Here is a 14,298-nt window from a genome sequence, read left to right on the forward strand (position 1 = left end):
TAGTAGGTGGAGGCAGGTTAAAGGTTTTCCCCTGGATTTGTAAGAGGGAGCCCAAATGGTCAACAAAACACGAACACCACTTTTGTATATTAATCATCAGATGGGCTTATGTTTCATCCCATGAAAAGAATAAAACAAGAGCAAGACTGGTATGCAATATGTCGGGGCTGAGCTGATCAGTTTTTGGCAGTTCTTTTTTACCCAACTTGTAAAGGGTGTGGGGGCAGAAGGGCAGAAGTTGTTGTGTGTCGGATTGATTGTGAAAGACCCCTTGAGGTAAATTTGTGATTTGTAATTTTAGGTTATATACAATACACAAACTTGACTCGGCATGTAATAGAGCTCCAAATACTGAAATCCATCTATTAAAAAACAAAATCCGAACGCTCCGGAGCTCATGTGGTCCAGTTTATTTGCGGAACTAACAACACACTGTATGCATTTGCTGCATTTTTGCTCAGTCTCCCATGAGCAGCTACCTTCACTTTCTGGAAACAGCAGTTTTAAAACTGGCTGAGCTCAAGGATCTGCTGGCAGGGATTTTAGATTATTAGGCACTGAGCCGTAGCCAGGATTTTAGAAATACTTAGGTCATAAACCCAAATTGCACAACAGAAAGCAGGACAAAATTCCAGAATATTTCACTTCGCTTAGATTTATTCTCTTTGATGTTTTAATTTAACTATTCCATTCTATTTTTATTTTTTTTTAATAAGGCACAGGACATCATTTTTCTAAATCAAGGTCCAGGTAAGGTAAGTTGTGGTGACAAGCTTCGGGTATTAACCACACGGACACCATAGCAGGAGGGATTAAGAGTATACTACACCTCTATTGAAACAGAGTCCTGTTTTAAAAGTCACTCTGCATACTTTGGATTATGGAGTACTTAGTATGCTACAGATGTTAACCAGAGCTAACAACTTGCCAGCCATGTAAATCTCTCATCAGTCTACATTTAAATGATTCTGGTGTTAAGGTTCATGGGACAATCCTCCACAGTGTTACCGCCTGCATGACACACTCAGACCTCCTGTTCAGCGCATACACAGTGACCCCGTGATCTCTCATTGGTTTTGACTTCTACACAAGGAGGCAGGTTAGAGGTTTTTTTAAACGCTGGAACGCTGGAATATCTCGCATCATAAAAGGAAGTGACCATAAAGTGAAAAAGGCGAGCTAGAGATACGGGCACAAAGGGATACAGTTGAGTATTAAAAGGGTGAGTGTTGTACTGTCATACCATAAACATAGAGGATGTAGTCGTCGTAAGACTCCCCCACTGAATTGGATGCCACACAGCGGTAGGTTCCATTGTAGGACTTGTTCAGGTTTTCGATGTAAAGATCGCTGCCGGTGATGACGGCATGGGACGGCACGTCATCGTCCACCTTCACCCAATTCACCCGTTGTGGCCTGAGAAGAAGAAAACCAACGAGCTGTTACAGGCATGAAGCGGCATTTAAAGGATGCAATAATCGTTAGACCCCAAATTACAAACAACATTTTCATCATTTGTGTGATTTTTAAATTCTGTTTGTAGACCAGCACGAGGAATTATCTCGACTACCATACTATTCCTTTAACACGGAGAATATCTATTTAATTTATCTATATTTGTTAACAGATTTCCTAGTTTGACTTTTACCAGAACAAATTTACCTTCGTTTCATCAAAACTCTTGCAGCTATTTACTGAAAAAAAAAAAAAAAAGTGTGTGTGTGTGTGTGTGGGGGGGGGGGTGCTACTGAAGGAAAGTTAGTACTTAAAAAACACGACATAATAAAATGACATCCTTCCCTTTGTGGAGCGTTAAAAGCAACAATAACAGTATGGCAGCTTTGTCTTGAAATTACAGGCTTTCCACGCTTGTACACTTATGAGTGTTGCTGTGTAGGTGGGTGCCTACCAAGTGTCTGTATTTGTTCTTTTTTGTACCTTGACTGAGGTTTATAGTGGGGTGACAGATTCCATTTTTATGACAATGAGCTCAGAGTGCCCAGAGTCACAGGGGGTGAGGAGAAAAAGAAAAAGACAAAACACCTCTATTTTGCAGCTGCAACTTCCAATGGCCACTGCCAGCAACTGTTATTTCCCCTGAGCTTGTGCTGATGGTCTCTCGTGTTGCATTTTGCTGTGGTGTTTTAACTTGTTTCCCTCCATTTGAAAGCATTTGGTGTGGAGGGAGCAAGCAAATAGGAGAGAGGACCTGGGGGGTAAGGGGGTGGGGGTGGGTGGGAGATGAAGTTAATAAATAAATAAATAAAAAAAAAACTAAATCCAAACAAACAAACAAACCGCATGGGTGTTTAATGGCTGTGGTGGACTGCTTGAAAGAGAAAGTGCAGCGTCTATTACAAGCTCTGTCCGGATGAAATGAAATGTAAATAAATAATAAATAGGTCTTTTCCTCGTACGGCACCGGAGACATGACCTAGAAAGAGAGGGAGAAAAAAAAAAAAGGAGTTTCTATAGGTGAATGGGATGTTGTGAGAGAAGGAAAAGTGAATTCGGAGGAGGAGGATAGACAGAGATAGACGAAAGAGGTAAGATGGGGCTGCAAGGAGAGAAGAAGGGCAGGCGTTCAGAATACAAATGGCTGCCTGCAGACGGGGCCCCCTGTGCTATCTGCTGGTAATGACTGCACAACTCTCAGCAGCTCTAATGAAAATGACTTCCAATTCCCAGCTCACTGTATTGATTGTGTTTTCATCTTTATAAAATGACTACGGGTAGTGCGCTTGTCTCTATGCCAAGTATGAAAACTGTGGGGGGGCTGGGGAGGAGAGGAAGTGTGTCTCTGTGTGTGTGTGTGTGTGTTCTTGTACACTTCAGAACCACAAATAGTTTCAGACCTCCCAGAAATCTAAAGGCCAATTTAAAGTCCTGCACTGGTTGAGCTTTGAGCTCTTTCTCCACCGGTTGCAAAACAAAACTGACCACTGAACGCAACGCATGATGATGAAATGGCCTCAGAGCTGGCCGCATAGGCAAATATGAAGGTCATTGCACGGCGGGGGACGCACACCAGCTCAGGTAAATAAATGACGACAAGAAAGAAAAACATTATAACACAGTAATATGAGTAGGTTGCTGAGGCAAAAGCACAATTCACACACAGAAGGGTTTATATTTACTGAGCCAGTTTCCACCTGCTCGGACAGAAACTTGCAGGTGGAAGCACACAGTCACACCCAAGACCTCAAAAGAACTAAATTTCAATTTTCCTATTACAATTCAATTAAAATTTCAATAATAGCCACTAATCATCTCTAATCATTTATGCCACTAATCCCCTTAACGGATCGCTTCCCTGTAAAACCTGTGTTGAATCTCAAACACCTTTTCGACTTGGCGGGTTTGGAAGGCGTTTCTGTGCATCTCGCATCTCGCCGGATTGTTGTCACGTAGCGCTGACGAATGTAATCGTTTGACAGGACGAGATGCTTTGAATGAATAAACTGCTGTTATGTTATCACGGGAAGGAGGCTGCGGTGGATGGTGACCGTACAAAGCCTGCAACTGTCATGTCGGAGCCTGGTTTTCCCTCCTAATCTCAGTCGGTGGACAGATAGAGGGCGTTTAAAGCGATTGCTATTAAACTCATTTCCAAGTCTTGCGAAGTCGAGCTGCCACAAAGCAAACAGGAGTTTTATTTTGTATGTTTTTGCTGGAAATGCTCGTCTGAGGCTGCCATTTATCACCATATTCAAATTTCCTTGAAAACAAAGAAAATAACATCTGAATTGGTCGCATTACTCTTTCAAATATAATATTCTTAAATGCTTATTCTGTCCTGTTCAAATTTGAACTGCCTTGTCGACATACCGATATTGACAGCAACAGCAGCGTATCGATGTTTGGACAGTTCGGCAAGCCTGCTGCCTTAAGTTCTCCCGTCGTGCTCCACCTAATGGCTTCATTTGCACTCCATTATATCCTATTTAAGAGCCAAGACCTGTCACCTAAACAAACCAACACCTGCGTTTGCGGATGATACATGAATAATTGCCTAATAAGTCATGAGCGAGAGCTTTCAGAACAGATCCTGATATCTCAAAAAACATTAACCAAGCTGAACGCTGGCGTAACTCAGTCGTTGAAAAATGGCTTGGCGACCGTTCAAGCGATCTTTTCACTTTAATCACAAAAGCCTATTCAGCTGTCCTTCTGCTAAAATAGTAGCTGCTAGATATTAGCATGCACTCCACTCTTATTAATGCACCTCTCTGCTCTGCCCCTCCACCTTTAAAGCAGTGGCAATTAAACACCTGTTCAAAAATATCACACAGCAATTCTGATGTATCTTATAATTACAGGTCGGTTTTAAATTTCCCCTTTGAAAGTTCTGAAAAAGAAAATAGCAGCCATTCAATTATGTGATTATGTGTCCAGTAATGGTCATTTGGAATCGTCTGGCCTCGGGTCTTTCTGTAACATTATTCACAGCTGTAGACACAGTTTCACTCCCTGCAATGTGTACTTTATATCCAGACAAGCCCAACTGAATGTCATCTGCGAATAAGGAGTTCTCTTTGCCCCCACTGTGGAGATAAGTTCTCGATCCAATAATGAGGGCACCCACTTCAACTTCAGGTGGTGATACTTCGTGTTCCTACAGTTAATTTTCATTGCTAATTCAACAATAACCAAATCTGGCCCAGCTGCTCTTATGTGCCATTGCTTATGGTCCTAGGGATTAGAGCACTCCAGAGACTGGATGTTAATACTCTGGCACAACCGTCCAAACATTTAAAAAAATTAAAAATAAAAGGTGTCATTCATACAACTTTCATAAATTTAACCTCAAGATCATAAGAAGAGGAAAGAAAAGAAGTTGTCTCAGCACTTAGATATATGCTGTCTATGCTGTCTAACCCTAACCCTAACCCCTAACCCTAACCCTGGATGAAATTAAATCATAATGACAGATGTGTAACAATGGCTGCTGGTTGCTTTCGTCACCAACTTCAGAATATGCATCTGTATATCATCTGCGTAAAATAAAAGCTTATAACAAACATAAACTTTGCTCATGATGTGACCAAGTAGAAGCGTGACAATGAAAAAACACATTAGAGGAACGATGGTAGAGCCTTTGGAGGACCCAACCACTGAATAAATATTGAGAAGAACATCAATGAAAGTCCCATTTTCCAATTTGACTTGAAGCAGTTTCCTGAGGCTGCCCGATTCTCCGAGGCAATCCGATTATCGACCATATGAAACATTTATCTTTAGTCAACACTGAACAGTCACCTGAATGAGCTTTTAATGATGGTGCATTAGTTACAGCAGCAGAGAAGAAGACGAGGCAGTAAAAAAGAAATAAAAACTCAAGTGGAAATGTATTGGCGGCTCAGTGTGGCTGATACAGCTGAATAACTTTCTGGTCACCTATAGTCTCAATCACAACACCTGCAAACACGGCATTGATATTTTTGTCTTCAGCATGAGGCGATGCCGAGGCTGGGAGACTTTTAATATCATCTGCTTCCAATAAAAGTAGGATCAAAATTTGCTTCTGTCGTCAAAAGCTGACGAGCACTGTGGTTACAAGGAATGTGAACAACAGAATAGAAACTATTCTTTACAGTTCTGTGCAGCTCGAGCACTATTAGCCCAAGTTACCCTTAACATTCTTACATAAATTAAACTAATTGCTTCTGCGGTTGTCAAGATGAGCAGTGAGATTCTATTTTCTCTTTTGTTTTACTGCACTTTTTATTTCAGGGTCTAATATTATCGAATCACCGCAGAGAGAAGGACTTCTTTGCTTCTTCAACTTGAAAGGTATAGTGCAAAATTCCTGCAGTCTTATTCTGAATATCAATAGGTGATGCCTCTAATATCTGCCTTCTATATTCTTTTCTCATATCCATATTTCTCCCACTGTTACACAATATACTGAATAAACTGAATCTGCCACGTCTTCATTTTGCAAATACTATCACATTTCTATTCTTCCTGCTATGCTCAGATCCAGACCGTGCCATTCGTGGATGAAATTAAAATAAGCAATCTATTCTTGACATCCTTTCAGTCAAGTCGGACACTGAGCTTTAAAGAAGTCATTATGTTGTTTGATACCATATTAAGCTTTAAACCGTATGCACTGTACTCCCAACAAGCGCTGTCTGTTGCTGAATGACTAAAAGACAAAGTTAAACCTGATCCATGCACTCCGTTTGCATATTCACATAGATTTTTTTGAAGTAATAGCAGTTTGGATGCTTCATTACTTTAGATGTAAGGTGTCGCTGCCACAAAAGTTCAGCGTAAACGATCCATTTAGTGACCAACTCATGTCCTGTAGGGAGACATTTGTATTCATTATGAAACAGCACTCATATATTCAAATTTTTTCCACCAATTCGTCACCTACCTGTGGTTCCAATCACCGCTGTAATGAGACTCACCAAGGAATGCTGTCGAGGTATGTGCATGAATATATAAATGTTCATCTGTGCGACAGTAGGGTCAGTTCGCCACCCTATGGCTATTTTTAATTGGATAAATTGTGTGTTTGCGTTTAAGTGTGTGTGTCTGTGTCGTACTGGGGTTTGCCTTTGGCTTGACACGTCAGTTCCAGGTTCTCTCCTTCCCTGGTCAGACCTTGAGGAAATTCCACCACAATCTTGACCTCCGGTTTGTCTGAAAAGATTAGAGACGGACAGAAAATGAAATGCCAGGATAACATAACCGATAAAGATTGATCTGTCTCTATTTTTACTTCCAAGTCCTCTCTGATGAATGGCTTGTTTTCCATATCGCCTCTGAGGAGTCAGAGAAATTACATTCACTGTGAAACCTCGAACGATTAAATATTGTCAGGGTTTTAACACAAAGCAGCCTCCTGCAAATTATATGCTTATGTAATAAACTGCATTAGCTCAAAAAATCCAAACAGGTGGAGCAACAAAGGCTGTGGAGGTCAGGCTGGTGGGTGGGAATACAGAGTTTGCCTTCAGCACACCTGTTTTGGGGACTGTGAAGCATTCGGTGATGCCAACTTCAGTCTTCGGCTTACTGCTCATGCGACGATATCACTCCGACACTGCTGGAGCTCCATGCTCATACTGTTCACGATTTGCTGTTGCAGCCAAACTAACAGTGGCTCGATGGCACATGTTTTGTACAGAGATATTTAGAAATATTTATGCCAATAAGGTTACTTTTCTAACCATGTGACGCTTCTCTACTTGAGCCGCAGTTGTGTTTGGTTTCAGCATTTATGGGGAGGCTGAGCTGGGTAACCGTATATTTGTCGTTTGCGTCGGCGCTTTATTATTTTCCTTCACACAGAACACACAGCTCACCCTGAAAACAGAAGTAGTCTCCGTAGATTGTATTTGTCCTGTTATGCTCATTCCCCATTTTTAGTTTTTGGTGCATTAAGGTCCATTGGAGTTGCTTTGTATGATTCACAGTTCGAATAATATATTATTTATTGCAGCCTGTTAAGCAGCCCTTTAGTCGAGCTTCTGACTGATACAGGGCCTCCTTAAAAACAACATCTTAAAAGCCTGTTTTCTCCTGAGTGGCTGGGCATCTGGAAGCTTCTGGGTGTGGAGAGGTGGCACACCCAGAGCTTGTGAGCATCCCCTCATCCTCTCACCAGTGGGAGAAACTAGTCACTAAACCTTACTAATAATATTATTAATTGGAAACGGCGGCAATAACAAAACAGGTCACCCCCCCATTATCTGCTTATTGTGTGGCATAACACTACATCAGTCACAACCGCCCTGCTAATGGGAATCTGGTAAAATAGAGTGAAGGGATCATACTAAGGCTAAGTTTGCTTGTAATGTGTTATTCTGCTGTCATCAAACAACTGTAAAGTAAACCCAAATCAGCGGTTATTTGTGTACAAAGGTAATTTGCATTCTCAACTGGTGACAGGCTTAAACTAATACCAAACACTTCCCGACCCTCCACTCAGAAAGGCTTTGTTTGAGGTTTGTCAGACTAGCTGGTAGGCAGACACAGACACTTCAGTATCAGGAAATGAATCCCTTTCCTGTGGCCTTGAAAGTTAAAGCTCCATTTTAGGAAAGGGATTAATGTGAAAGCATAACTTTTGAAGACTCAAAACAACAATAAATTCAGCCATCAAGAATAACCATGACCGGTGATGGTGTGTCAGAGGAGATCACGTCAAACTTATGCCTCTGAAAGGCAAGTATACATTTACTATTGCACACAAATAGGCTTGGTCTAGGTGAATTTGACTTTTATGCTATTTTGTATATTAAGCTATAAAAAAATACATTCAAGTATTTCTTTTCTTTGCATTTGACTACTGGCAGAGTCTTAACCTTAACCTTCTTCAGCCTCAACAAATCACTTTGCGGCTGTGTTGGTTCTACCTTGGGTATACAATTGATGGAATTTTAAATCAGCCAAACACTAAAACACAAGCCAAAGCTTTGGGAAAGGATGTATGCGATACAGCGCAGTACCACAAACTCTCAGCATGTCAGAATATGTTACCTGATGAAGTTACCAACAAAAAAAAAAAAAAAAGGGGGGGGGGGACTGCTGAAGAGCTGAGGCAGCTGTAAAGAAAATGTTGTTTTGACAAATCAGTGGAGTGCTTTGACAGTCGCTGCTGCGCTCCTCTTTGCAACCATGAAGTTTCTATTGTTCCCAGTCCATTGACTGTTGCTGGTGTTATCAAAGCCTATTTTCATCTTGGTGTGAGCGATGATCCTTTACTCTGGACAGGAATCTAATGTTTTATTCAATCAATCATCTGGGTTAGGGATTGAATTCAGTGTTTCGGAGTACTGCAGTAAGACCAAAACATAAGAAATGCAACAGAAGCCCTGCTCTGACATGTAGAGCTTTGAAATGTTGCTTATTCTGAAAAATAACAAGTAAGTATTGGTTTATAAGTCCACAAAACGCTGTGTACAATATAAGAAAATCATGGATGAGGACCTAGGCGGCTTTGTTGCAACTTCATATATTAATCTTAAATCCTTGTTCACCGACAAAGTTTTTAATATGTGAGATAAAAAAAAAAAAGAGTTTCTCCAGCAGTGTAAAAAAGTGGTCAACATTGATTTCTGGAAATACACGGACACACACTGCGCCCAAGCTTGTTTACTCTTGGTTTTCCTACGTTAGGGGCTGCCCATAAATACCACCGGAATTCAGTCATACCCCTGCCAGCATGACTGTTGAGCCACAATGGCATAATTACAATTTCCCGATTGTGATATGAATTATTTTGATCCTTTCGCCCCTTTTATGGCTTAAATGCACATTTCGGTGCTGCAGTTTTAATCAGCTTGCAGACGGAGGGATTGTGCCTGAGTTATGGTTTCAAAGCTGGCGGTTGAGTTCCACACTGCTGTCCGACCTTCTCGGCAACAAACAACACATGTCTGGCCATCCATCTGTCTAAATCACACCCTGTCAGCGGTCGGCTCTCAGCCTTGATGATGGACAGCACGTGGGCAAAAAGCCAAGTCTTCTGCTCAGTGGGCATGCAAGGGTTTAGACAGAAACCCTTTAGTTTTGTTTCCACTCCAGGCATTACATGGCATCCTGCAACTTTTTCTCCACTAACAACGTCATCTGACCTTGTCATCGTGGAGCCATAAATATGAAGGACGCTTGGCATCTGTAGGTTGTTTTTATACTCTCGAGTTGTTATGTCCGAGCTTTCTTGTCTCAGCAAGATGGAGAAACTACATACTGCATCGCCAGATCCGCCACTTCAGTGGAAATGAAATAGTGTTTGCGGTATGCTAGAGGACCGTTATTATTATGCCCATGGAATTATCTGCTTTATTGTGCACCTCACCTCATAAGCACTCAAGATGGCACTATCCATCTTTCTGTTGCCAGCTGACCTTAAGAGTAAACAACCAGGCAACAGAGCAAAACAACTTACTTTGCGTATACTCATAAACACTGCAGGTTTATTTAATTGTGCTGTCTCCTGACAGTGGAGGCTTTTTTTCTAAGCTATTCCTTCCTGCACAGTTCTATCCACCCCTTGCACAAATTGCCCACATGGTGAGTGAGTCAGAGCAAATCAGCTCATCTACCCTTCGTAATCAGTAATCAAACGTTTATGCGACAGTAGAAATAGAAAAGCGGGCCTTATTTTAAAGGTCTTGTATAATTTCCTCAAAGGGGAACAAATGTAACTGGCTCTTTGGAAATGTTTTGAAAAGGAAGATGTAATTTCTCAAATTATAGAGAAAATGGAGACTGTGTTAAAGGTATAATATAGTATGAATTTGCCCAAAACATTTACTAAAGGGCATTCACTGCGGTGCTACATAAAAAATCTGAATAATTACGGGTGAATTATTTTAATACAGCAGATTTAGATCTCAGCATGTGTAAAACATAAATACTAAGGTGCCGGTTTTCCTCCCAGATGGCTTTGGCAGTGGGACCTTATTGTGTATTAACTGAACCACGCTAATCTGATTAGCCTCTATTAGCCTCCATTAGGTATTAGGTATAGTGTTCACAGCAATACACTGTGTTCTTGTATACACAGTATAATGAATGAAAATGAATCAAAAGACCTGGGAGTGTTTTCTGATGCAAATTTTTCGTTGTGCGTTTGAAACACCAAATGCACAAATTAATCAATGACATTTCAAGATGGCTGCCAAACTGCTAGAAACCTAAAGGAACTATTTGCAAGTTTGGTTGTTGCTACATAGCCGCCAGTAGCATCAGCAGCTGCTTATCTGCCAGTCTTGCAGCGACTTTGTATTTGGGAGTGACAACATAGTCCACCAGGACCAGGGCTAGGTGGTTAGCGTGCTAATTTTAGCAGAAAACGCACAAAGTTAGAGAAAAAGATGAGAAAAAAAGGGCTGACACTGACCTTTTCTGTGAAGAACTTTTTTTTTTTTTTTTTTAAACTGAGCATCACGGATGAATAAACCTTTGTATGTTCTGTGTTTATTACAATACCGTATGGAAATATCAGTGCATTTTGAGTTATAAACAAAACATAAAGCCGAGGTCTCTCCAATTAGTCCTTAAATTTTCACACCACAAAACACACCACAGTTCTGAAATTGGAGTCAATAGCGGACTTGTACTTCATAGTTTACATCCAATTATTTAATTCTAATTAATTGCTTGCCTTTAGTCGGCGTGCACAAAAAAAGAAACTCCCACGGAGATGAACAACCAATTTCCTTGTTTTAATGGTAATTTACCAACCAATAAAAAGCTTAAAAAACCAACAAAAAAAGAAAAAGGAAAGTTGCTGTACAGAATTTTGCAACCAATGTGTATGCCATTATATCATATGTTCTGTACAGACAGTATTACTCCTCAGTCAACACGCTCCAAATGTAATATTAAACTGCATGGCAGCGAGATCAAAGAGACGGTGGACTGCAGGGCCGGCCATGCCTGTTTGATGCCCATTACAGTATGCACAGAGCATGACAGCAGCAGCCCCTGCATGAAGGGGCCGGGTGGTCCATGTGAGCTCCCTGCAATCAGAGGCCAACAAAATGCCATGGCGCCTCTGTAGATGAGCTGATCTCCTGCTCTCGCTCTCCCAGGGAAAGGTCAGATAGCAACAGAAGAGGTTTTGTTTTTTTAATAGAATGCGAGGACATGCCAAAGGCCGAGGACATAAGGTTAGGCATGAAATACATAAATTTGATCCTTTTCTTTCATTCTCATTTCGTTTCAATCATTCCAACACTTTCTACCTATAATTGCACAAAGGCACTTCTTTAATAGACTCCCTTTTTCATCAGATTTTTTTTTTTTTTTTTTTTTAAAGTCTTCTTTCGGTGTTTCAACATTTGACATTTCATTTCTCTGTGCAGATATGCCTTTCATTTTGCTATTTACTCAATAAACAGCATTCATTTCTGCCCTGCCTCAGTTGGCGCCCTGTGAACTAAGTGATCACTGAGCACCTTTGACATTTGAACATCATGATTGAGATCTCATTCCTGGTTTTGGTTTAACAGATGCATGTGCAAGGAATTAATTTCAGGGCTTCATTTGCAGTGCTGTGTTGTAAATAGGCACTACTGTGTGACATCTGCGTCGTCTTTGCTGGTATTTTTAATTGGACTAGTGTACGATGCTGATGTGCAAACAGCTGATTAAGGTCCACATCAACATCCAGTCATAGCTTATATGTGAGAGGAGATGGACATCATGTGATTTGACTGTGTTGATTGTCTCTTAATTAAGTCACATTAATGCTGTTATGATGCGTAAACAACATGGCTGTAGAATCAATAAACTAATTAAAAGTTTTGTTTTTCATACAAACCACTTTCGCACTATCAGTGTGTATCTGCACTGACATTGACGCTACTTTAAGATTAAACTAAATTGCACTGCTGTGACGAATTCATCGCCCCAAAATGAAAAAAAATGAGACTGTGAATATGAAGGCAGAACAAAAGATATTTCTGAAATAGCAACCTGGTCTGTTCGTACTGCTTCGCAGTGATGGCGAAATTCAGAAAGGCTAAACAACATTACTCTTTCTGAGAGAAATACAAAGGTCTTCCCGTTTTTTATTCATCATGCGATGGGAATCTTTTCTCTTTAAAGACAACGTCAGGCAGCAAAGTTTCAGTGGGAGGAAATGTGGAATATTTATGTCATTTAATTAGTGGAGATGGAGCAGGCTACTCCACTGCAGTCCAATTTTCCCCTCTTATTCATCATAACCTGTGCATGCAGGTGATTTCCCTTCAGTGACACTGCCACACATGTCACACACCAAAGTTTTAGTTCGGGGAAAAAGCAGAAAACTTATGCCATTTAATTAATGAGCATGGAACACTCTTCTCTGCTGTAGTCCAATTTATTGAGTTAAGCTGATGAGACACTTGGTAAAAAAAGAAAAAAAGGAAAAAAAAAGCGTGGGGGGGTGCATAATGCTATTTAAATATCCATGCTTATTTATAATTCATTTCCAAGCCGAAATACTTACACTGCACCTCCAGGTATTTCTGTGCTTGGAAGTCCTTAACTGCGGGGTGGTCTACGATGCAAACCACGGGCACGCCGTCGTCCTCCTTGCTCACGGTGAATGTCAGGCGGCTGGTTACTGTGTACATCTTGTCGTAGGTCAGCTCAACTTTGGGCTTGCCTACGGGGGAACAAAGAAAAAGGAGACTTAAAGAGTGCGCAATGCAGCCGCATTTTCAGGTTGTCGTTAAAATATGAATGAGCCTCACGCAGACAGACACTGCGGTCTGAAGTCTCAGCCTTCAACCACAGTCGCAGACTTTCATGTACAGCGAAGCAAAGAATTAGACAAGATTTCTTTCCAATTTTTTTTTTGGAGGACATCTGACTGCGAATTTCTTATTGTAGTCTGTTGTCTCATCTGTCCATCCATCCATCATCACAATTTCACGGAGGGTTTGACCAATCCTATCTTACACTGTTCAGTGGCTGGGGTACATCCTGTTAGTCAATCAAAGGGTTACAGGGGACCACTCACCAACTTTTGAAACTATTTATTTACATAACCTGAAATGTTTATGGCCTGTGTGAAGAAACAGAGCAAGTGTATTCTGCCCCAGCAGCTTCATCTCTGTTCCCTTGTTAGAACCGGCCTTCTTGTAGACTTGCAAGACCTGCAAATTTGATCTATATGGTCTAATTAAATAAGTTGAACCCTGGGAGATCACAGATAAATTAAAAAAAATTATGATTAAAAATATTGATATTTGGTTCAAACTAAACACAGCACTACTTGTTTTCCTAATCATTTAAACGACTCTTCGTAGATTGCCGGTTAGTTTTATTTATTTGCCTGTGAATTTTTGCTGTAGTTTAGTCAGTAAATGAAAACTGAGCTGTAGAGGTTTATATTGGCTTTCCAAAAACAGTGTCATTTGAGCCATGAAGTCTCTATTCTGAAAAAGCACTTTGGAAAATATTAGAAGTTAATCATTTGAATTTCTCTTACTTGTGCAGCACTCAATTTTACGAGTCCTTTGTTCCTCTGGAAGCGCTTTCTGAACAACTCGCCGTACTGATGGGTAGTTACCAAAGTTTTCGTTTACAAAATTGCAATGATAGATCCTTTGCCCTCAATCTTGGAATAAAGCAGCTTTAAAAATATTCAGGCCTGACAAAAGGTAGCCATTGTTTGGTAGGAAGGAGAATGACCCTACAAATGTGAAGTGGTGGAAAGTGTCCTTGAGAATGGTCAAAGAAGGTGACCATTAAAAATTGCCTGTTGTCAGCGGCTACTGTGTGACTGTGAATCATTCATTAGGCTTTATGAAGCTAGATTTATTGTGTAGCCACATTTTA

At 40.7% G+C, this 14,298-nt stretch overlaps 1 protein-coding gene across 3 annotated transcripts in view; it reads right to left on the bottom strand.

Annotated features, from left to right (window-relative positions):
- cadm1a (cell adhesion molecule 1a) overlaps positions 1–14,298 on the bottom strand; it is a 328,662-nt gene that overhangs the window by 42,962 nt on the left and 271,402 nt on the right. For all 3 annotated transcript variants that reach the window (XM_029518976.1, XM_029518975.1, XM_029518974.1), the window contains exons 5-7: positions 12,962–13,120; positions 6,558–6,654; positions 1,244–1,416 (exon numbers count right to left, since the gene is read on the bottom strand). In XM_029518976.1, the coding sequence (XP_029374836.1) occupies positions 1,244–1,416; positions 6,558–6,654; positions 12,962–13,120 (429 nt within the window). The remainder of the gene's footprint in view (positions 1–1,243; positions 1,417–6,557; positions 6,655–12,961; positions 13,121–14,298) is intronic.

This window comes from Echeneis naucrates, chromosome 14 (assembly GCF_900963305.1).
Source record: "Echeneis naucrates chromosome 14, fEcheNa1.1, whole genome shotgun sequence".
Taxonomy (NCBI): Eukaryota; Metazoa; Chordata; class Actinopteri; order Carangiformes; family Echeneidae; genus Echeneis; species Echeneis naucrates.